General features: G+C 42.3%; 2 protein-coding genes across 17 annotated transcripts in view; one reads left to right on the forward strand and one right to left on the reverse strand.

Moving 5' to 3' along the window:
* CEPT1 (choline/ethanolamine phosphotransferase 1) overlaps positions 1 to 647 on the reverse strand; it is a 30502-nt gene extending 29855 nt beyond the window's left edge. For 5 of the 6 annotated variants that reach the window (XM_036453335.2, XM_036453330.2, XM_036453333.2 and 2 more), the window contains exon 1: positions 504 to 641. The gene's annotated coding sequence lies outside the window, so the exon portion shown is untranslated. Of the gene's footprint in view, positions 1 to 503 lie in introns of all 6 variants that reach the window. The other variant, XM_036453336.2, reaches the window with a different exon arrangement.
* DRAM2 (DNA damage regulated autophagy modulator 2) lies at positions 630 to 20573 on the forward strand. Of its 11 annotated transcripts, XM_045586896.1 has the most exons (12): positions 658 to 751; positions 2002 to 2123; positions 3827 to 3878; positions 5548 to 5675; positions 7497 to 7600; positions 8644 to 8786; positions 12126 to 12193; positions 12999 to 13138; positions 16071 to 16248; positions 16846 to 16928; positions 17944 to 18036; positions 18547 to 20573. In XM_045586896.1, exons 6-12 carry the CDS (start codon positions 8656 to 8658, stop codon positions 18652 to 18654), a joined length of 801 nt encoding a protein of 266 aa, XP_045442852.1. In that variant the 5' UTR covers positions 658 to 751; positions 2002 to 2123; positions 3827 to 3878; positions 5548 to 5675; positions 7497 to 7600; positions 8644 to 8655; the 3' UTR covers positions 18655 to 20573. The 11 variants fall into 11 exon arrangements, 10 of the variants coding, with proteins under 10 accessions (XP_045442849.1, XP_045442851.1, XP_045442853.1 ...); XM_045586893.1 differs by lacking the exon at positions 5548 to 5675 and having other exon boundaries at positions 630 to 751; positions 2005 to 2123; XM_045586897.1 differs by lacking the exon at positions 2002 to 2123 and having other exon boundaries at positions 656 to 751.
* The last annotated feature ends 3502 nt before the right edge of the window (positions 20574 to 24075 follow it).

The following is a 24075-nucleotide window of genomic DNA, read 5'->3' on the forward strand; positions in this document are numbered from 1 at the left end:
GCCCCCGGCGGCGGCCCCGGGGCGGCCAGGACCCGCGGACACGTCTGCAGAAGTTGCTGCCCGAGGAGCGGGGCCCGGGGCGCAGCACCGCGGCTCGGGGGGGGAGGGGGGGAGACCCGACCGGCAGGCAAGGTCGGCTCCGCGCGGGCAGCGCCCCCAGCCTCCGGTCTGCCCAGCCCTGCTCCCCGATTTCTCCCACTCCGACTCCCCAACCCCCCACCCCCACCCCTCGAACCCCAGCAGCCCCCGGGCTCCCGCGGGGGCACCTCTCCGCCCGCGGCCAGCGGGGCAGCGCCCCCCGCCCTCCCCACAACGCCGCGCGCGAGGCCACCCCGCGGGGGGAAGGACGGCGCCCGCCTCGCGCGGGTCCACCCTCCGCTCCATTCCCACGCCCCACCCAGCACACCGTACCCCTCCCTCCACCGCCTTGGAGAGCCGTGTCCCCCCAACACCTCCTCCCCGCCCGGACCGTGTCTCCCCGAGCCCGGGCGCCGCAGCCTTACCCGGACCCCGGCAGGCACACCCCGAGTATTGATAACTCCGACTCCAGCCGACCGGGTGACTCTGATGGGCGGCAGCGCGTTCACGACACTTTCGCGACGGCCGTAAAGGAGCGGCGGCGCGGCGGCGGGAGCGCGCCCGGGGGCGGGGCCTGGAGGCGCGGGCGCGCGCGCCGCGGGGCCCGCCCCGTGTCCGTCCCGCCCGCAGGCGCCGGGCCCCGCAGGCCGCCTCCGCGGGCTCCGCCGGCGAGGTAGGCGGGAAGGGGGTGCGGGGCGGCCCCGGGAGTGTGTGTCTGTCCGAGGGGCGCGCGGCGGGACCAGGGTGCCCTCATGGCGGGCAGGCGTGCTGGTCGGGGGCCGGGTCGGGGGCCTCGGAGAACGGCTCTGAGGGACGCGCGCGGGGCCCGGCGGGGGCCGCGGAGGGAGGCTCTGGGGGTGCGTGCGGGCCGGGGCTCAGGCCTCCGCGCCCCACCTTTCCGGCTCGGTCCTAGGTCTCCTCACCTTTTCCCTCCCCCCGTGCCCGCTGCCCCGCGCCGGGCCGGCCCCGCCTCCCGCATCCTCTCCGGGCGCCGCGCCAGCCGAGCCCTGGTCCGCACCCAAGCGCCCGCGCCCGGAAGGCGGCGTGGTCTGCGGGGCAGCTCCCCGGGTTCGTGTGTTTCCGGCGGCCACCGGGAACGTTTGCCCCGGTCCCACGGAAAGCCGGCGGAGTCTGCGTTCCCGTCGGCCCTCCGGGGCCCGGGTTCCTGGACAGGGGCGTGTCGGCCCGGGGACGGGGTGAAATGGAGATCTGTGGAGGCCGCTGTGCGGACGCGCAGCTCGGGCATCGGGGCTGCTGCCCGCAGTTCTGTCCTGGGAGGGGGGGGGGTGCCGGTGAGCCCAGCACTGACAGGTAAATGGCAAGGCTTTGTATCCACCGCTTTCCTGTAAGGTACATGTGCAAAACACACGTGATTTCTTTCCCAGATCCCCCAGAGGCAGTGCTGTCATTTGCAATGCATCCGATTCTCCCCCCAATTACCAGTGATGTTTGATCCAACTTGTTTTAAAAGTTGCGTGATCTTCTAGACTCTAGGATTGAACACCATTACAAGGATATTTCATGTGTCAGAAGTCCAACGTAGAGTTTAGAAAAATAATCATTTTTCTATTATGCTTTGGACCTGATGGGTCTGTGTACCTCCAGGGCTTTCTGTCTTCACTTGGAACATCTAGAATTTTCTTTCTTGCCCTAGCCAGATTGGCTCAGTGGATGGAGCTTCGTCCTGAAGACCAAAAGGTCCCGGGTTCGAGTCCCGTCAAGGGCATTTCCCTGGGTTGCAGGCTCTTTCCAACCGAGCCCGTGCAGGAGGCAACCAATCAATGTGTTTCTCTCACGTCGATATTTCTTTTTTTTCACCTTTCTCCCACTCTTTCTAAAATCAATGGAAAAAATATCCTTAGGGAAGATTTTTTTTTTAAAGGTTTATGAAAGTAAAAGTAGAATTTTCTTATCGTTTCTCAGCAGTCACCACTTAAAGGAGACAGCATAAGAAACTCATCTTATTACCAGTGGCATTTCAACATTTATGAAAATTGTAGCTGCAGTTCTAATCCATGGATCACCAAAGAAAGCAGAGAACATAGGTGAGAGATGCAAGAACATTTTCTTAAACTCATCGTGCCACGTGAAGGTTGTTATTCCTGCATATTTTGGAGGATTTTAAAAGATTTCTTAAATTCTTTTTTAAAATATATTTTTATTGATTTCAGAGAGGAAGGAAGAGGAAAAGAGATAGAAACATCAGTGATGGGAGAGAATCATTGGTTGGCTGCCTCCTGCACACCCCACACTGACCCCACCACCTGGCATGTTCCCTGACGGTGAATTGAACTGTGACCTGATTCATAGGTGGACACTCAACCAGTGAGCCACACTGGCTGAGCAGGTTTCTTAAATTCTTAACCATTAAAATTCTTATTCTGCATGGTTGGCAGCCATGCTTCCAGTTTTCAGTGTGAAAATACAAGGGCAATACTTATCTTCCCTAATTGGTGCACTGACATTTCTGTTGTCAGCAAACTGGGCGACCATTTCAAGCCCTGCTTCTCTAAATTGTCAGTGGAAACAACTGGAACTCTCAAAACCGAAGGACATACGAATCCAAGATGACTCTTGTATTCAAAGGATTAAGTGTTGTCATTTCCCATCCTTGTGGCTAGTTATGGTTGTATAAAATTGTCATTATTATATTTATGTTTACTGGGTTCAACTCTAAGGAAAAAACCTTTTAGATTGCTACTTTACAAGTCAGAATACTGTAACTCAGAGAAGCTAAATAACTTGTCTGAAATTACCGTATTTTTCGGACCATAAGACGCTCCGGACCATAAGATGCACCAGTTTTTAGAGAAGGGAAATGAAGAAAAAAAGATTCTGAAACAAATAGTGTCCTAAAATATTTTATGTGCATTAAAACCCAACATCACAGTCATAAACACATGTAATCAATCCTGTAAAGTAAACAGCAGCATTTAGAACCATTTTAGAGCCGGGCAAGCACACAGAGACCACACAGAGCCGGGCAAGTAAAAAAACTTTTTTTTAAAAGTATATGTGTCGGCTATATTTGGACCATAAGACGCAGGGACTTTTTCCCCCCACTTCTGGGGGGAAAAAAGTGCGTCTTATGGTCCGAAAAATACGGTATACAGCTGCAACATGACAAAGCTAAGATTTGCGATTAGGTTAGAGGTGTCAGAACTCAATCAGAGAAGGGGCCAAAATCTAAAATGCAGCCTAAATCGCGGGCCGAATGGTTTACTGAACAGTCATAAACTGTCATTGTGATGGAAACGCAGCGGAGTGCAGTGATGACAGCGCGGTTCGGGCCACATTGCAAGGCCTGGCGGGACGGATTTGGCCCTCGGGCCTTGTGTTTGACACATGTGGCTTAGGTAATTCTGATAACACAGCTGCATTCTTTCCATTGCATCACAAAAAAATAGTGCTTTATCTTGCTTAATAAGCTATGATTCCTTTTTGCATTTTTGTATATCTTGTAGGGGAAACTTACTGTTTTTGTATTTTCTTTTATCCTTTCTGAGGTCAGTGAAAGGTGTCTAATATAAAAAAGGAACAGAGAATTGATATCTTAGACTTAAAATACTCATTTCTAGATGGTACAACATCATTATGAAACACACAACTATCAACTCTAGGGAAAATAACCTATTAATAATCCTATAGCATAGCGTTCTGCCCATGAACAATATTGGTGATTGACTAGAAATTGTATGTTTTAAAGCATGTGGGTTGACCAATCTCTGATTTTCTTTGTGGTTTTCAGGATCTTCAAAAGGGGCAGGTTTGGGCAGATGTGAAGACTGATACTAAAGCAGGTAATTCATCTTTTATATTCTAAAAGAGGAACAAACTTTCATTGACTCCTCTGACAGTATATTATCCATGTCACCTATTACATCTATTATCTCATTTAATTCTTCAATAAACCTCTATGAAGCAAGTATTATTTTAGAACATTTAACAGTTCATTCTATAAGCTGCTGTTTATGTTCAGTGTGTTAAGTTCTTTACTTGTGCTATGTCAGAGCAGTCCCATTAATAACCTTCTAGCACAGCCCAATAGAACTTTTCCACAAGAATGGAAATGTACTATTTTCACTGTCATATGTGTCCTATATGGTAGACACGTGTGGCTTTTGAGTACTTGAAATGTTATTAATGTGACTGAGGAACTGAAATTAAAATTTTTATTTTAGTCAGTTGAAATTTTAAATAACCACCTGTGGTTACTAATTACTGTGTTGGACAGTGCAGCCTTTGCCAATAATATTACACCATTTCTCAAAGGAAGAACTGGTTCAGAGAAGCTAAGGAAGCTTGTCCAAGTTTGTACAATTTTATAAAGACAAGTGTTTGGACAGGAGAATGTTGTAGGAATGTTAATTTGGCAGTGCATGTAGAATGGATGGAGGGGAAGGAAAAATGTAGTTACAGAGAGAGTTGAAGCTCTGACTTGAGAACTGGTAGGAAGAATGGTTGCAAATGACTGGAGGTAGAATAGCACCTAGGATTACTTTGAGGTCTTGGAAATCTGAATAATCTGGCAAAATGATAATACTGTTTACTGAAACAGAAAAATTACGAACCTTTTTGGGGTTTGAGAGAATTTGGTTTGGGCTGTTTGTTCATTCATAAAATATTTATTGAGCAACACCCTCTGCTGTGCTTAGGTAGAGAAGTGGAGTCCCCATTAAGGGTTTTATCCACTTAAAGCTCCCTCCTACATTTTCCTGCTGTGGAGGATGGGGAGCAGTAAGACGTGCAAATGCTCAGAGTCCTCTGAGGCCCCGGGCACTTATTTCAGGTGCAAAGGGATTAGGGGAGGGGTTGTGGGTGGAAAACGGCTTTTGAGCTCGATGTTGAAGACTAGGAAGGATTTGGACATGCAAAAGGGATCAAATGAGGAGGAGGCTATCCTCCTAGTAACGGCGTGGACAAAGTGTTCTGAAAATCCATGTTGCCCAAACACCTAAATGCTGAATAAATTATATATTAGCCCTTTAGATGCATAGCAGGTCTTATAGGAAAGAAAGGAAAATCCTTGGGGCCAAAAAGTCAAAGACAGAGCTGAGACCGGAGCAGTGAACTAGCAGTGTGTCTCCTTTGGGGACGTTTGGCTGATCAGAAATGAAGCACAGCTGGGGGAGGGTGATAGGCTCCTCCCCTCGGCCCCTCTCACCCCCCCAAAAGTAGAGAGAGAAAGTCATCTCCCTCTGACCTCCCAGGGGGTACAACTTCTGGAGGCACCATTCATGCGGCAGTACCTGAGTTTACTCACGGAAATGGCACCTGTGTCTCAAGGGATGACCTCTCCGTAAAAAGTAAAATGTCAATGTTTCTTCTTGAAATTGTACAACTCATGGCCTTGGACAAGCCCCTCCCCCCAAATTTAGAGAGAACCCTCAAAAATCTTCACAAGCTCAGTGAAGGGAGGAAAAAGACCTTGGCAGAGGGAGGTCACCTAGAAAGTCTGTCTTCACGCAGCTCCAGGTGGTGGAAGTGAAGGTACCAGAACAGACTGTTCACCGGGAACAGAAACTGCACCAGGTGTCAGACCTCTGTTCTCGAGTGCAGCTGAGAAAGGAATTCAGAGCCAAGCAACGCAAACACAAGTGAAGTTTATTTGGAAAGGCTCAGGCCGACAGCATGAGCCAGCCGTGGAAGCAGTGAGAGGCTCGAACTCTCGGGAAACTGGTTACAGAGGGAAAGGCGGGTCCTTGGAGCTTAGGAGACAGGAAGGCAGAGGAAACACGCCTGGGGGAAGGAGGGGGGAAGTTCTACAGAGAGAGAGAGGGAGAGGGGGAGGGGGTGGGGGAATGGGGAGAGGGGAGAGGGCGCGTGAGCGCACGCAAGCCTGCTGGTCCTTTGTCTTAAGGGCTTTTCTCCAGAGGTCTCAGGGGAGGACCGCAGTAGAATGTTCTTCATCTTTCCAGGTGTGTCTCCTGGGGGTTGTGGTCGGCACTGTTGGGCAAGCCCCAGGGCAGGGGCAGGGTGGTTAGTCATCACAGCTGGTCCTGCTGTCAGCCCTGGTCCTTGTTGCCCTGCCTGGCCTTGATACTTTCTGAGCCTGGAGCGGATACACAGCTGAGGCCTAGATATTCTCTCTCGTCTCTTTGGCCAGCTGGCCTGGGGCTTTGTTGATAAGATGATTTGATGCGGGTCAGAACCTCTTGATCTTGAAGGCTTAATGCTGATGGGAGTGGTCCTGCAAGGGCTTGACTGGAGCCCTAGGAGGCTGGTCTCCAGCCCCGTTCCTCCTCCAGGGGAATGCCATGTCAGGGGAGGACCTGCCATATGAAAGGTCAGGGGGGTCTAAGGCCACCCTGGGGGCGAGGTCCACCTGCAATACTTGTACTCCCAGTTCTGCCTGTAGCTGGATCTGCAGGGCTTTCTTCCTGGTGACCTTTTGTAGCAGGGCTCACAGCTCCTGCTCTGCCCACTCTGCTGGCTGTATCAGACCACAGGGCCCGCCTCGCCCAGGATTCAAACGGACATCCCTACCTGCACTGACAAACCTGAAGCCAAAACATTATGGTGGCCTGGGTTGGTTCTGTGTCAGAGCGCCTAGCAAAAGAAATACAGGCCCTTCCTGCCATGGGGCACCCTCATCTCAGCCTTGAGGACACTCCCAGGAGAGCTCTTCCTCAAAAACCATAAACCCCCTGTGCAGAGGATGGCAGACCCAGCACATATGGTGCTGGACTCCTAAGGATTTTAGATTGCGATGATCGGAAACAAATTCAAATAACATTTAAAGAGATGGAAGGAGGAAAATGAAAGGTTTTAGAAGTACTGTAGCTCAAAATTTATAGAAATCGAGAATTATTGTCTCAGAAACTTATGCTGGGGAATTTAGGGAGGATTTGTCATGATGAAGAAAATTGGTGGAGTGGTAAGGACTGACAATGGAAAAGGACAGGAAAGAAGATTATGGTAATTCAGACAGGAAATTGCTCAAGTCTATAATGGTGGCTTTAAGAACAAAGGAAAAGAAACTTACTCGGCAAGATTTACATACGCGTATTTAGCAATAAGTCAGATGACAGAGTAAGTGACAAGTATGAGTCAAAAATAGCTGAGATTTCATTATTTGGAAAGTTCGAGATGAGAGCTAAGCCCGTCGGAAAATGGGTGTAGAGAAGAGTTGTGAGTTTTTGCAAAGTTCCTGGGAAATGCTCAGTTTCACCCCATTAAACTCTGAGAAGCTACTCCTCCAAACATGCAGTTATTTTCACATGCATATGAGTAATTTCTTACCATTTGGAAGTACTTATATTTATTATTTAAAAGTAAATGCATGAAGAGACCGTCATGTTTGCTGATTCACATTACTGACTCGTTATTTACAAGCATCCTCCATCTGGAATGGAAGAGAGAAAGTGGTGATGTGTGGGCTTTGTATATTTAGATTCTATTTTCCCCCCCTCATGTAGGAGCTGGAATATAATGGTGAACAGAACAGTTGGTTCCTGTTCTCACAGAACCTAAAGCTGAGTGAGGAAGATAAAACCAAACCAGCAAGTTCCAGATAAGTGGCGTGAGTGTCCGGTGGGGAGTGGGGTGGGGTGGGGGGGAGGGGGTAAGAGATGCTGTTGGGAACAAGGCAGGACACTCAGCTGAAGGACCGCAGTCCAGGCTTGGAGATGGATGAGTAGATGCTGACTGGCGGTAGCAGGAGGGCACTGCAGTCTACTCATCCAGACAGTGCCATGTGCAGGAAGGTCTGAGAGGCCCAAGAGAGCTTGCCACATTCGAAGATCCAGAAGCAGTTTGCTGTGACCCAAAGCACAGTGATGGGTGGCAGGACGGAACTGCCTGAGTTTGACTCCTGTCTCCGCCTCCCCATGACCTCAGGCAGTTCTCTTAACCTCTATGTCTGTTGTGAGGAGTCAGTGAGGTCATGTATTAGTGTAAAGTGCTTAGTAACATTGCCGGCTCAGAGTCAACACTGTGTTTGCTTTTGTAATGATGGTGAAGGTGATGAGCAAGAAAGTGGGAGCAAAGAGAGTAGCCAGAGAGGAATACAAAAGTGAGTAGAGACCAGACAGTACAGGGGCCTCCCAGACCGGGCTGAGGAAGAGGGGATGTTTATAAGGGCATCGGGGAGACTGAGAGACTCTGTGGGAGGAGAAGGTGGTCGGATTGGTGTTGGAGAATGAGACGGTCACTCTGGCTTAGGGTGGAGTCCAGATTGGTTGTGGGCCAGTCCAGAGGAGGACCATTTAGTAAGTTATAATAACAAGCTGGCCGAGAAATGAGGGTGGTTTCAGTGGGGCAGTGGCAGTGCAGATGGAGAGAAGACCTAGATTTTAAGGAAATTTCGGAGGTGGGTTAAATGGCACTTGGTACTTGATGTTGTGTGGAGAGATGGGAGGGAAAGGAGTCTGGACTTGGCAAGTGGGTGACTCTTCGCTTCATTTACTGAGAAGTCCAAGGAGAGCGGGTGTTAGGTGGTGAGGGGGGTGGTTTCAGAAGGGGACCAGCTCAGGGTGCTAAGTCCAAGGTTGAGGGAGTGGACAGCGTAAGCAGAGAAGATGTGATTTGAGTGAATAATCTTGTCAGACTTGTGTTCTGCTTCAGAAGACCTGTGCGATGTGGTGGTTTCAGCAAGGCCTCAGTTTCCTGCCATCAGCCCTTGTCATTTGGACGGCTGCTGCTTTCATATTTTCGTACATCACTGCCATCGTTCTGCACCATGTTGACCCTGCTTTGCCTTATATCAGGTCAGTGAAATGTATTCTATAGGTTACTTCTCATTCATATTTTAGCATCGAAGCCAAGTGGTAACGTCAGCATTTTGAAATTCAAATGTTACATTTGCTTTGCAACTACGAGAGGAACATGACAGGGAAGGATTCTTGGCTCCTCCTCCGTGCTGGAGAAATGTGGAGACAGAGGGCTAAGATTCATTTGTGATACTTCAGTGCTTTGTCCTCCAAACCAGTATTCGAAATCGTCCCAGGAGATAGAATTGGAGTTACTCTAACCTTAAAATAAAAATGCGGAAGACAACAATAATAATATTGAAAGATCATAGTAATGACAGACATTTGTTGATCTACTTACGTGCAAGGTAATGTCCTAAGTATTCTTCAGTCTTAAATAAGTGGGTCCTTACAGCCACCCTTTGAGACTTTTCTTTGAGAGGAAAGGGGGTCTGTCCGGGAAGGTTAGGGTCCTGTGAGAGGCACAAGACAGTAAATGACAGAACCGAGAACCAGTTTCACTGGACGGTTTGACTCTGGAGGCCACGCCCTTCCTTCTCAGGACATGTTGCCTACATCTTTCTGACACATTAAGTATCAACACTTATCGCAAATATTTTTGAAATTTCAAAATTGCTAATGTAGTACTCAATTTGTTGTATGTCCATAACCCTTCTTTTCAATTATAAAGGTGCCGTGTGCTTGTTCTAACACATTTTAAACAATATCAAAGTGATTATAAAAACACTAACCTCCCTTGAGTTCCTGCGTCCACACACGCGGTGAATGGGCTGGTGGATTACCTTTCAGAGTTTGGCGCGTTCGGTGTTGGAGTTGTTTTATTTATTTGTTTACCTTCTGAAAAAATAACCTTTTAAAGGATGATAAACTGAAAGGCTAAATGTATTTTTTATATATATATAAATGATATGATACAAAGATATCAATCTTGGGGAAGATTTACAAAACAAAAAGATATTTTTTATTTAAGGTTCCAGTTCTAGGAATCTGATCATCACCAATGTTTACTGCTCTGCTAGGGGCGCGTGTGGTTGAAGGCAGCGGTTGCCAACCGTGTCTGTGGACCACTGGTAGTCCGTGAGGTCGAAAGGTTTAAGAAGCCAGTTCACACGGTAGTAACTTCAGAAGACACACAAAAGATTCACGAGGGTCCCTCAGCGTTTTTAGGGCCCTTCGAGGCCTTGTCCGCTTTCATTTGAAAGAATTTTAATAGTCTAGAGGCCCCTGGAGTTCTCTCTCAGTTTCAGTTCCCTGGTGGAACCGCATGTGATTTCCTGACCCAGAGTCCCCTAGACACTTCCTTTCCTGCCCCTGCCCTTCTGTCTTTTTCTTTTTCTCCCAGTGAACTTTGTATTACTGCCCTGGGGTCTTTCCCCAGCATGATAACATATTAAAACTCTTAAGCTCCTTTCCTTATATCTAAAACATGATTGTTAAACTGGATCCTTTCTGTTCATAATATTATGAGCACTTTTTAATGGTGTGTAATCACAAGCGTGGGCAGCCGCCGGGTGGAGGGCTGTGCAGCCCGGGCGGGGGCAGAGCTGTTTGCATTGGGAGGCCAGTCTGTGTCACGTGTTCCAGAGCCAGGGAAGGAGCCCGCTGCCGGCGGCTTGGACACGGGAGCTTTGGGTGACTTTTGGGGCAATCCGGAGCAAGAGCACCATTTGGAACTCAACTTACCGTTGTGTGTATTTTTCCTGATGATAAGGATAATACGTACACGTTATTCTTGAAAACCTGAAAGGTAGAAGGAACAACAGCAACAATAATACATGATCCCCACTCCCTGGACTTGATCAGAGAGGACAGAGGCTTTTGTATCTGAAGACGCGTTTTGGAGTAGGAAGGAGCAGGCCTTCCGATGTACTTTTCATTAACGCAATCCAGATGCTCTCCCAGAAATGACTCTCCATTCCTCCTTCTCTCTTTTTTTAGAATAGTACTTTTTTAAAAATACGTTTTTCCTGATTTCAGAGAGGAAACAGAAAGGAGAGAGAGAAACTTCAATGATGAGACAGAATCGTCAGTCAGCTGCCTCTTGCACGCCCCCGTCTGGGGATGGAGCCCACAACCAGGGCACGTGCTCTGACCTGAAACAAACCCTAACTTCCTGGTTTATGGGTTGTTACTCAACCACTCAGCCACACTGGCCAGGCTCCATTCCTTTTTTATTCCCATTACATTGTCTTAGTTGAGATCTTTAGTCTCTTTTCTACGTACTTCAATTTGAGACCAAAGAGTGTGTCTCTCTAATCTTTACAGTAGTTAGAGGGAGGGGAGAGGAAGTAACATTTAATGGATCTCCTCTGTGCCTGCTACTCTGGTAGGTATTTCACATGCACTTTCAGTTCCTCATGGCCATCCGGTGAGGCAAGGAAGAGGATAACAGCTCCATTTTGCAGACAACAGAACACACCCACGGTTCCACAGTATTACCTGGTGGCAGTTCACCTGGATCTGTGTACACCACTGCCCTGAACGGCGGGCATTGCAGGGCATTGCAGCTGGTTGTGGCAGGTGTGGACGGAATGCTGGGAGTGGGCATTCTGCCAGAGGGTTGGTCACGGCCATAGGGAGGTGGGGGCTCAGAACTGGCCTGGAATGGAAGCCCCGAAGCCAGTGGCTTTGTCTCCTTTACTTACACCATATTCCTGTCCTAACATGCTGTCTGGCACAGGGTAGGTTCTTGATGAACATTTTTTTGATTAATCATGAAATGATTAGCTATAAATTGAGTTATAGGAAAGTCAAGAGCAATAACAACCCAGCTAGTGTGGCTCAGTAGAGTGTCAACCTATGAACCAGGAGATCAGGGTCTGATTCCTGGTCAGGGCACATGCCCAGATTGCAGGCTCATTTCCCAGTAGGGGGCATGCAGGAGGCGGCTGAATGATGATTCTCTCATCATTGATGTTTCTATCTCTCTCTCCCTCTCCCTTCCTCTCTGAAATCTATAAGCATGTACTTTTTTTTTTTTTTAAAGAACAATAACAAAAGATTTTTGAAAGGATCTGTGATATTAGAGAATATTCAGAGACAAATGATCATACTCCTTGAGTGATAAAAGTCAGTAACAACATTCTTACCATGCTTTTTAATTAATTTACATTGATTTCTAGTATGTCAAAAAGTAATTTAAGTGATATGATAAAAAGTGAACTAAACAAATATTGTGAGCTCAAATTGTCATGTCCTTATGTAATTATAAGAGTCGAACTCATAGATTTATGAGAAGATAAAGGACTTGAAGTAACCCCTGTTGTTTCTTATCCCTTAGAAGAAATACACGTGTAAATTTAGTGGTAGAAATACACACCATTTTTTTTCTTTCAGTGACACTGGTACCGTCGCTCCAGAAAAGTGCCTGTTTGGGGCAATGTTAAATTTCGCTGCAGTTTTATGTAAGTAATGAAAATGTCTTAATGATGAAAAATAACAGACAAATCACCCTTTTCTTCTTTAGATAATACTGTATTACTTGTTTTACTTTTTTAATTACTATACTTAAGGGAATGTTATCACTAAATTATTGAACATAGATATGTTCCTTCTAAAAGAAAAGCAATTTCTAGAAATGTTGAGTTATGGAAATAAATCCTTGAAAAAACTTACAAAGCTTTTAAACTACTCATTCAAATATAAGTTGTAAAGTATTGCCAAATATTCCTTGAGGCCTTAAGTGGATCTCTTAAGCAACCAGGAGAGGACAAGAGCTGTCAACACACTGCAACTAACACCTACCGCATCCCTTCAGGGTAAGTAATTTCGAAGTTTGAGGATGGCATGGCTTGATTTTTGAACGATACTCTAATGCCAAAAGAAGTTCTAGTACGGTATTTTACATTCCTATTAATTTTTTTTAATCAAATTTTTAGTAATGGTTTGCTAAAGAATTGCTTTTTCCACAATTGCAACTATTTGCATTCTTTCATAGAAAGTCAAAAATTAAAGTCAAGTAAATGTTTCAGTGTATGATTCGAGTTTTCAAGCACATATCTACAAAAGCATAGCTCTGCTGTGTTTTCTGTACTTTCGTGTTCTTTGGCAATGTTTTTGCAAGGGAAAGTCTGATTTAGCCCTTTCTTGACTAATAAGAAATAAAGGAAGATCTCTGTTTCTGAATAGCAGTGACCTCCGCGAACTCTTTATTGGCAACTTTATTTCTCGGTTATTTACTACCTGTTTTTTGGGTTTTCTCTTTCCCAGGCATTGCTACCATCTATGTGCGTTATAAGCAAGTTCAGGCTCTGAATCCCGAAGGGAGATACATCTCAAGGTTAAACAAGGCTGGCCTCGTACTTGGATTGCTGAGTTGCTTAGGACTTTCTTTGGTGGCAAATTTCCAGGTTTGTGTTCTAACCCAACACAGATATTTCCCCGAGGTACCTGAATGTACATGTGACCAAGAACACCTGGAGCACCCAGTTACATGCTGCTGTCGTTTCTTTGCCCTTGTTCACATAATACAATCCACTGCTTTGAAATCATTTGACCCTCTTAGAAACAGCTGCATTTACAGTTAGAAAATTCTGTTCTCATTAATCTGTTGACTAAATAGAAATTATTCTGTCATTTTAAGGATCTATAGGATTTTACTTACTAGGCTCTTTATCACTACTTAATTGGAGATTACGCCAAGACCAGAGAGAATTGATATAAATTATAAGTGAGAATTACAGATTTAAACTTTTTAAAAAATATGCCTGACAAATTACAATCATTTTCTTTGGTATTCTTGTTTAGATGCTTCCATTGATCACATGCATTCCTAGGTGCCCAGCCCGTAGGTGAGGAGGCAGAGGAAGGGTCTGTTGCTCTTTCAGCGTTTTCTCAGGAATTTAAAAAAAAATATATTTCATTGAATTTTTACAGAGAGGAAGGGAGAGGGAAAGAGAGTTGGAAACATCAATGAGAGAGAAACATTGATCAGCTGCCTCCTGCACACCTCCCACTGGAGATGTGTCCGCAACCAAGGTACATGCCCTGGACCGGAATCGAACCCGGGAACCTTCAGTCCTCAGGCCAACGCTCTATCCACTGAGCCAAACCAGTCAGGGCTCTCAGGAATTCTTAACGTTAAAGTACCAGTCAGCTGTCACCAAACGTTTGCAAACTTCCCACATTTCTTTCAGATAAGGCTTTGGTACTACCAGTTGTATCCTGGGCCTGTGGTGCCTTTGATTAATCTCTCTACAGTAGGGGTGTCGAACTCAATCAGAGAAGGGGCCAAAATCTAAAATGCAGCCTAAATCGCGGGCCGAATGGTTTACTGAACAGTCATAAACTGTCATTGTGATGGAAACGCAGCGGAGTGCAGTGATGACAGCGCGGTGCGGGCCACATTGCAAGGCCTGGCGGGACTGATTTGGCCCGCGGACCTTGTGTTTGACACATGTGCTCTACAGCCTTTAAAGTTTCCATTTAGACATTTGATAACCTAGTTAGATATTTAATAACTAGTCGGACATAAAAACACACATTGTAGCTCAATTGGTAGGAGCCATCATTCCTACACTGAAAGGCAATCAGAGCATATATCTCCGTTGCTGGTTCAATTCCCAGTCGGTTGGGGTATTACCTCCAGTGCTGGCCCAGGCTCGGGCTCGTCCCCAGCCACCTGCCACTTTGCGAATTACTATACCCTTGAGGGATGTCGGACTGCCGCTTTCGGGGGCTGTCAGCCTGGGGATCGGGCTGAAACTGACAGTCCGACATCCCCCAAGAGGGTCCCAGATTGCGAGAGGGCTCAGGCCAGGCTGAGGGACCCCACAGTGCACAGATTCATGCACTAGGCCTCTAGTGTTAATTATCAATCAGCAAAACATATGGTAAGTGTACTCAGTGCCATCTTACAGAAATTTTTCTCTCCAGGTAAAGTTTATCCTCAGGGAAATTTGGAAGAGAGAAGTAGGCAGAAATCTATGTTCATTTCCTAGAGCTACCCCAACAAAACACCACCAACCAGTTTAATATACTTCTATTCTAATTAGAAATAGAATATGCTCCATTCTTTATTTTTGCTTTTTGGTTCACAGGATTTTGTTGATAGGACTGTGTACTGACCACAGGGGGCACTGATCCGGCTGGGTCTATATTTAGCTTCATCAGTATAGTGAGAATATTTTTAAGGAGGAAATTTTATCCATTTTCCTGTTCTTAGCCCTATAATAATTAATTTCATTTTTTGTGTACCGTTTTTTAGCCTTAAGCCATAGATATAGAATAAATCCACCTAATTATGAACTAAGAAAATATTACCATTTTGTATTACATTCTGTGGGCACTGAATGTCGTTTTTATCTTTGTTATACAAAGTGGTAATGACAATACATTTTTTCTCTCCTTAGTGCACATAGCTTATTGCCAGTTTTAGCACCAAAACCACATTGAAGTCATCCTTTCACTCTCCAAACGAAAACCAATGACTTTGGCAAATAAGTTGTTATATTTTATTTCTTTATTCTAGAAACTTCCTATGATACATCTTCAGCCTAGAACATTGGCCTCTGTGTTTGTGAATTAGCGCCTGATTGGGAAATGAGGGACCAGGCCTGACCTGTCTGTTCCCTCAGTCAGACCCTCTGTGCCAAGCATTGCACTTTCTCGACCAGGTGAAGCACAGCATCAGTTTAGAAAAAACAGACTGGTGTAAAGGGAGACTTTTGTCTGTAGAATTCTTAGAGAGCTATTGTCATCATGTTTTAGGCAGAATGTATTACAGTAAAAAGTAAAATGTAAGAGATACTGGTAAGAAGAGGAAGGTAGCCCTGGATGGTGTGGCTCAGTCGGTTGAGAGTTGTCTCCTGCACCAAAAGGTTGCTGCCAGTTCGGTTCAGTTCCTTGCCAGGGCACATGCCTGGGTTGCAGGCTCCATCCCTGGTCAGGGACGTACTCATTTCTAAAGTTTATTATTTATTGTTTGCGCCGCTTCACTTGAATGTAAACCTTGAGGGCCAGATTTTTATTTTTATTTATTTATTTTTTTACTAATATATCTGAGAACTAAACAGTGCTGACATAGAAGAGGCACCTAAATAAACAAACATATTAGATGGATAAGTAATTCCATCCCTACTGCCTGTGATAGAATTTGAGTTATTATAATCCACAGGTTTATGCTGAACATTATGAAAGAAAATCTCCTCCAGAAGTAATTTGTACAATCTGCAGGGCTTTTCTACTCTGTGAATGTCCTATTGACATTGCTGGCTTGTGGCTTAAATACTGTATTGGCAATGTGTGTTCAGTCTCTTTTATTTTCTTCTTTCTGCCTCTCAGAAAACAGCCTTTTTTGCCGTCCATATATGTGGAGCTGTTCTCACCTTCGGTATGGGCTCGTTGTATATGTTTGTCCAGACAGCCCTTTCCTACCTGATGCAGCCCAAAATCCACAGCAAGCAGGTCTTCTGGGTCAGACTGCTGCTGGTCATCTGGTGCGCAGTGAGTGCGTTTAGCAGTATCCTTTGCTCTAAGATGTGGCTGCTCTCAGAGGGAATTGAATAACAAAATCTAAGTGACCACTGTTGGCATACTGTCAGCAGTCCTGTGGACAGTGAGGTTCTTGGAACAGTCACCCCAAATTCTAGGATTTGAAACATGTAATTCAAATTTTACTCAGGAACTCAGTAACTGAGCTGGGAACAAAGATAATGTTTAGAGTAATCATGCTCACTTCAGAGATGTTATGATGAGTTAATGATGGAGCAGAAGCTGGTGATAGAAGTGCCCAGTTACTGACAAAGGGGTTGACGATGCGAGCCACGTCATAGTGCACTCTGGGCATGTTGGGAAGTTTCCCACTGCCGTGTACCAGGAAGTCTTTAAGAAGATGGATTTGGACCTTGGAAACACATATATGCGTGATCCTCTTGGACCTTTAAAGCCATGTTGTTGTTGTTGTTTTTTAATTAATTTCTTTATTGATTAAGGTATCACATATTTGTCCTCAACCCCCACCCTCCCTCACGCCCCCACCCCCGCCATGTTGGTTTTGAATCTAATTTAAACTTACAGCTCCTCTCTGAGAATCTTCCTTGACCGGCCTTCCTCATAGTGCTGACTTGCTCCTCTCTCCTGTACAGTGGCCATTTTGGCTCAGATATAGTACAGAAGCTCCACTGGAACCCCGAGGATAAAGTAAGAACGTAGTCTTAAAAAATATATTTAATAGTTTTGTATTAAAAATGACTATTTTGATACAGTGTTTTTCATTTCATCACTAATGAGAAAACATTTTCAGTAGAAGAATTAGGTATTAAGTTGCATTTAAAGAAATGTCTCTTTAAATGCACACTCTGCTTAATCAGTTATTAAGGTTATTTTCAATATATGAAAGGGTTTATGTAGCATCCTCCGTATTCTCCTGTCACCTGTGGTCTGTGGGCATTTTCAAAATATGAAGGAAATTGTGATAGCAAAGAGTTTTCTCAGAAATCGACTCCTCACAATCAGGATATAGTATGCAGTGTACCCAGCTGAGAGCTTTTATTATTAGAATACTTGTTTTCTGAATTGAAAACATGTCTTTGCCCACCTTTTGTTGCCTGGAAGTATATTATTATGGACTCTGCATTTGGATTCAAATATAGTGGATACCTGAATAGAGATAGCAACTTTGATCCCGAGAAAAAAGGAGGAGGGAGATATACTAAATAGATAACATGAGTTCATCTCTTTAAACAAACCTCTCAGTGGCATTTTACTTTAAATTTTTTACCAAACATCAGTCTTATTAGGACATGTTTATGGAAATGAATGAATAAAATAATCTGCTAGATTTTCTGAAGTATAATCCATAAACTACTTAAAGCTTTAAAATAGCACTAAGTTTATCATGAGCATTGTTTACTTAAGGGTGTTTGTTTGTTTTATGAATCTTTGGTTTTGGGAAAGGCCAAAATTTCTTGATTCGAGTAGAAGTTCTCTCTTAGCTATTCAAATGGAACTTTATGTGCTCTAGATAAAACTGTGATGGTAGCTAGATCATTTAAGAGGACTTTTCCAATGCCTGCCTTGAATGCTCAAGATATGTTAAAAAAAAAAAAAAAAAGTGAGGGTTTATAAATATTATGGGTTTTTTACTTGACAGAAATTATAGACCATTTGTCCGAAATTTCACAGAATTCTTCTTCTTTTTTCATTGTCACTCAAGGGCTATGCGCTTCACATGATCACTACCGCGGCAGAATGGTCTATGTCATGTTCCTTCTTTGGTTTTTTCCTGACTTACATCCGTGATTTTCAGGTAAGGAGACGTAGGATTAGATTTCTGTGGTCAGATTTCCTTCACGTGGGGTACGAGAACTTTCTGAAGGCCAGTCTCTAACCTTTCGAAATGAACTTCATAAGCAGTGATGGCAGAAAAGGAACTTTTCACAGAATTGTTTCTGTGTTTGCGCAAGTCATGTATTACTGGCAAGATTCAGCTTTGAAATCGGGTTGCAAAACAATCACATTGAGAAATTCTTTGACAGAATTTTCATCTGCCTCCATGAACGTTGGCCATCCTTAACATTTAGATTTACTGATTCTTCATAGAAATGAAAGAAAAATGAATATCTGAATAAAGAAATTTGATCTTCTCAGCTCTCAACACTACCAATATCTTTGGCATTTCAATAGCTGTCTCATTCTTCTTACTCATTATAATTGATTTATATTCCTAATCCCAAAAGATATTCCTCAGAACATATTGAGGATGTGACCTGTCATTAAGGAGCAAACTTCTGTAAGTATTTTTCTTTTTTTGTTCCAGAAAATTTCTTTGCGGGTGGAAACCAATTTACATGGATTAACCCTCTATGACACTATTCCTTGTCCTATTAACAACGAGCAAACACATCTACTTTCCAGAGATGTATGATGAAAAGATGAAATATTTATTCGATGATTATGATTCTCAGGGATTGGGAAAACATTCATAAGTTACTACTGCTCTGAAATTTTCCACCAATTAATCAAGGCTGACAGTGACATTGATGGGTCCTGATAACCAAGAATCATGAAGTAAGCCATTTTCTAAATTATTTCAAGGGATATCTTCAAGAAGATCATGTAAAACCATTCTGCCTATACTTTTTTTATTCCCAGGAAATAAAACCAAAGGACGATAGCACTAGGTTTTTTCCCCCTACTTTATTAAGTGAAACACCACAAGTGCACTGAGCCATCTGCAGAATCCAGCATTTCACGTTTTAGAAATTATTAGAAAGCATGTTTTGTTTGGAGCACTTATGCAAGACATTTCCCAGGACACCAAGTAATCAGCATTGCTCAGCAGCTCCTTTCAAATTGGGTTTTGCGGTAATACTAATACATTTCTTATAGTCTTTAAAAAAATTTTTTTTTTCTGGAATTCACCAATAAAGGGAAGCAGACCTGAATTCATGGACTGTTGGTGCTTAGTTTTGCACAAGAGATGGTAGTGGTATTGGATTGATTCCTGCCACAAGGCCAGATATTATGCTAACTGGTCGTGTCACACATGGTTATCATTTCATGAAACTTAGTCTCTGATAGGAGATTTTAATCAAAACTGAGAAGCAGCTATAGTTAAATTTACTCCAATCATGTTTTGCATAAAACCAAGGTTAGTGTTCATTCATGAGTCTGAGAACTTTATGAATAACAGCAGATATCATTAATAATAGTTACCTTAAACTACAGTCAAGAACTTTTTAGATTTTTCTTTATAGCAAATTATAATTATTGTAAAAGTAGCCTTGATCAGGCAAATATTGAACCTTTTTTCTGGGATGTGATGTTTGTAGAAGTCAGATTCTCAAGAACAAAATGAGCAACTTGAAAAAACTAGGTATAAAATAATTGTGATATATCTCTCTGGTCATGGCACGTGATTGGATAGCTTATACCAAAATTTCTAGTTATGTAGATAAAGAATGAATTACAGCCCAGCCCGCATAGCTCAGTGGTTGAGGGTTGACCTATGAACCAGGAGGTCCCAGTTCAAGTCCTGGTTCGATTCCCGGTCAGGGCATATGCCCAAGTTGCAGGCTCGATCCTCATCGTGAGTCATGCAGGAGGCAGCCAATCAATGATTCTCTCTCATCATTGATGTTTCTATCTCGCGTTCCCTCTCCCTTCCTCTGAACTCAATAAAAATGTATTTTTAAAAAAAGAATGATTTATAGATTCCAGATAAAATTTTGAAGGAGAAAATGCTCATCTGGAAGATGACCCTGACAAACTGGTTTGCAAAAGAATGCTTGCAGATTAACAAGCTTTATCTTTTTAGAAGAAATGGGTCCATTGCCAGAATAAAAGATGATGAGAAAAATTTAAAGTGTAAGAGAAAGCAATTTAAGGGAAAATGGTTACATGGTGGAAACAGAGCTTGATCATGAAGAAGTTGCTAGAGTGGGACTAAATATTTCTGAAGATTTCTCAACTAAGAATAAAATACTGTTTATGTATATCAAGCAGCAGTGAAAAGGGGAGACATTTCAATAAACTGATTGATTAGCATCATGTGAAAAAAATATGGGTATAAAGTATAATTTTTATTATATCTCTGCAAATCATAGTGCAACCACAGATGGGATACAGCATCCAGTCCTGATTGTTCTATTGATATATCAAGAAAACTATGATTCAGTTATGAAGATCACAGTGTGGTGAGGGGGAAGTTGATAGAATTAAAGTTAATAAAATTATAAGTTATGTGTGGATAAGATGGCACAGAGAAGAATGTAGACTTGTATGTCCATACTGGATTATCAGGCTTAGAGATACACATAGCACATTAAAGAAATTATTTTAAAACAAAAATATTAGTTTGATGGTGTTTTAATTCTTTAACTTCTACTTTTAGAAAACTATAGATCCAATAACTCAGCCTCCACTCTAGGGATGTGAAAAAGGAACGGCAGCCCTTTTCTGGAGATAACATTTGTTTTCACAATTATTCTTCTTATAAAAAAATATCCAGCATAAAGTAAGAAATTAGAAGACGTGCAAGGAAGCAGGAAAATTTGATCCAGAGAGGAACATTCAATGAAAGCAAACTCAGAGATTTCCTAGATGCTACAATTACCAAATGTAGTTACCATGATAAAAGTGCTGACGGATCTAGTAAAAAGGGTAGAAAACATGCATCAAAAGATGGGGACTTTCAACAGACATGAGAACTTTGAAAAAAGAAAAAATTCTACAGTTGGATATGATAGTTACACATAGATTAAAGGACCAATAAACTTGAAGATGAGGCATTTGAAAGTATAAAATTGATATTGACCAATGTCACCCAATAAATTCAATAAGAAAAAAAATTTGAGGAGAAAAGTGCAAATTAAAATCCAATATATGAGTTTTGAAGGCAAAATCAAAATGGCCTTCCATTTTATAATTGAGTTTCAGGAGAGGATAAAGAGAATGGTATAGAAGAAATGCTGGAAGAATATTGACTGAAAACTTTCAAAACTGATGGTAATGAAGAGAAATTCAAGTGAGTTTTTTAAAATGATTAAAATGGGTGAACCCTAGCAAGACCTGTACATGGGTTTAATAGTATTCCACCAAAACTCATGTTCATCCAGACATTCAAGATGTGATTGTATTTGAAAATAAGAGTATTTGCAGATGGAATTAGTTATGCTGAGCTCATACTAGATCAGGATTAACCTTACATTCAATGACTGGTGTCCTTATAAAAAGACCACATTGTGACACAAATAGAGAAGACAAAGTGAAGACAAGCAGAGATTGGAGAATGTGGCCTCAAGCTGAAGAATGCCAAAGATTGCCAGCAACTAGAAACTAGGGAGGAGTATCCAATAGCCTATAAAGAAAGCCTTGATTTTGGATTTCTATCTTTCAGAAATGTGAGAATAACTTTGTTGTTTCAGGCTACCCAGTTTATGAGAATGTATTAGGACAGTCTAGGAAACTTAAAAGACTGATCAAGTAGAAAAGACAAAATACAAATTATTATTACCTGAAATGAAAAGAGGAACATCATTATTTGGCCATTTGACATTGAAGATAATAATAAGAGCATGTTATGGACAACTTTATGCCAACAAATTCAACAACTCAGATGAAATGGACAAATATCTTTGGAAATATACCTTGTCAAAGTGATGCATAAAGAAAAGGTCCAAAAATAGCTTCATATTTATTACGGTATGAAATTTGTAATCTCACACAGAAAGAAAGAGGAAGGAAGAAAAAAAAAGGAAGATTTAAATCCTGATTACCTCACAGGTGAAATATTTAAGTTAGAAATAATTCCAAGTTCTACACAAATTCAAGAAATAAAGATGAAAACTTTTCAGCTTGTTTTATGAGTCTGGTACACACCAGTAGCACAACTTGACAAATATGAGAAAAGAAAAAGATTCATGTCCTACATGAACACTAATGCAAAAACACTTAATAAAATAGTAGGAAATAGAGCTTAGCAATGGGGCGGGGGGGGGGGGGGGGGGGAATGATATAGTGAGACCAGATGGAATTTATCCTAGCAATATAATTCATCAGCTTAACATAAAAGAGGAAGATCAGAACAAAAAAAATTACAAAAGGGAAAACTCGTGATAAAAACTCCCACCAAACCAGAAACAAAAGAGAATCCCATCACTTAATAATGGGAAACTATAAAAATCCAATCTCTGTTTAATGGTTTGATATTAAATCCATTTCTCCTCTAATTTAAAAAAAGGCAAAGATAATCTTTGCCTTCTATTCATTGTTGCAATAGAAGTCCTATTCAGTATAATGAGGATAAAAAAGAAAGGGAAAAAATGTTTACAAAAACCCTATGCAGTTTAAAAACTTATTTTGGGCCAATAAGTGAGCAATAAGGAATTGAAAAAGTAAAAAGACTTGACAAAACCAAAGGAACAAAATAATTAATATAATGATTGGCATGCCCCCTTCTGTCCCCCCCACCCCCACCCCCTTCAAAAAACACACAAAAACAGATCTACCAGTTACCTGTAAAAGAATTTAAAATAATTATTTTAAAATAGTACACGGACTTCCAAGTTAACACAAACAGCTCAGTGAACTCAGGAATTAATACATAAACAAAATGAAGTTCAACAAAGACATTATTTTTAAAAGAACCAAACAAAAATGTTGAAGCTAAAGAATACAATGAATGTAATGAAAATTTCTATAGAGAGCCTCAACAACAGACTTAATCAGAAGAAAGGATCTGTGAAGTTGAATCCACATCTCTTTAAATTATTCCAGTCAGAGCCCTAGCCGTTTTGGTTCAATTGATAGAGCATTGGCCCTTGGACTGAAAGGTCCTGGGTTCAATTCCTGTTAAGGGCACGTACCTGGGTTGTAGGCTCAATTCTCTGCCCTGGTTATGGGAACTGGAAGACAACCAATCATTATATTTCACATCAATGTTTCTTTTTCATTGTCTCTCCCTGTTCCTCCCACTCTTTGTAAATATCAATGAAAATATATTCTCAGGAGATTAACAACAAGCAATAATTTTTTTTAAATTACCCAGTCAAGAGAAGAAAAACAAGAATAAACAAAAGATTGAAGATAGTCTACCATATTATGGGACATCATCATAAGAGAAAATCACACATGGGAGTCCCAGAAGATAAGAGAGCAGGGTGCAGAATGCTCATTTAATGAAACAATCATTGAAAATTTCCCAAATTGGGTGAGATATTGGTATCCAGATACAGGAATTATGAAGGTCCATAAACAAAGAGATCTTCAAGATATATTACAAGCAACTCTCAAAAATAAAAAATAAAGTTAGATAGTTATTGTACTATTACTATATTCCCTATGCTGTACTTTACATTCCTGTGACTTTTTATAATTGGCAATTTGCACACTTTAATCCTCCCCCCTTTTCATCTATTCCTCTTAACTTTCTTACCATCTGGCAGCCATCACTTTGTTCTCTGCAACCATGAGTTTGTTTATGTTTGGTTCATTTATTTATTTGGTTTTTTAGATTCCCCATATAAGTGAAATCATATGTTGCAAATGACATGATCTGATATATGAAAAACCCTGAATTTCAAGGAACTGCTAGAGCTAATCAACAAATCAGGAAATTACAGGATAAAAATTCAACATATAAAAATCAGATAAACATTTATAGACTACAAATGAACTATCTGAAGGAGAAATTAAGAAAGTAATACAATTTACAGTAGCTACAAAAACAAAATACAAAATCTACATTTAAAACTGTAAGACATTGATGAAAGAAATTGAAGATAAATAAATGGAAAGATATATTGTGGTTTTTTTATTGGAAGTTTTTGTTAAAATGTCCATACTA

The sequence above is a fragment of the Pipistrellus kuhlii genome, unplaced genomic scaffold (assembly GCF_014108245.1).
Source record: "Pipistrellus kuhlii isolate mPipKuh1 unplaced genomic scaffold, mPipKuh1.p scaffold_m20_p_24, whole genome shotgun sequence".
Taxonomy (NCBI): Eukaryota; Metazoa; Chordata; class Mammalia; order Chiroptera; family Vespertilionidae; genus Pipistrellus; species Pipistrellus kuhlii.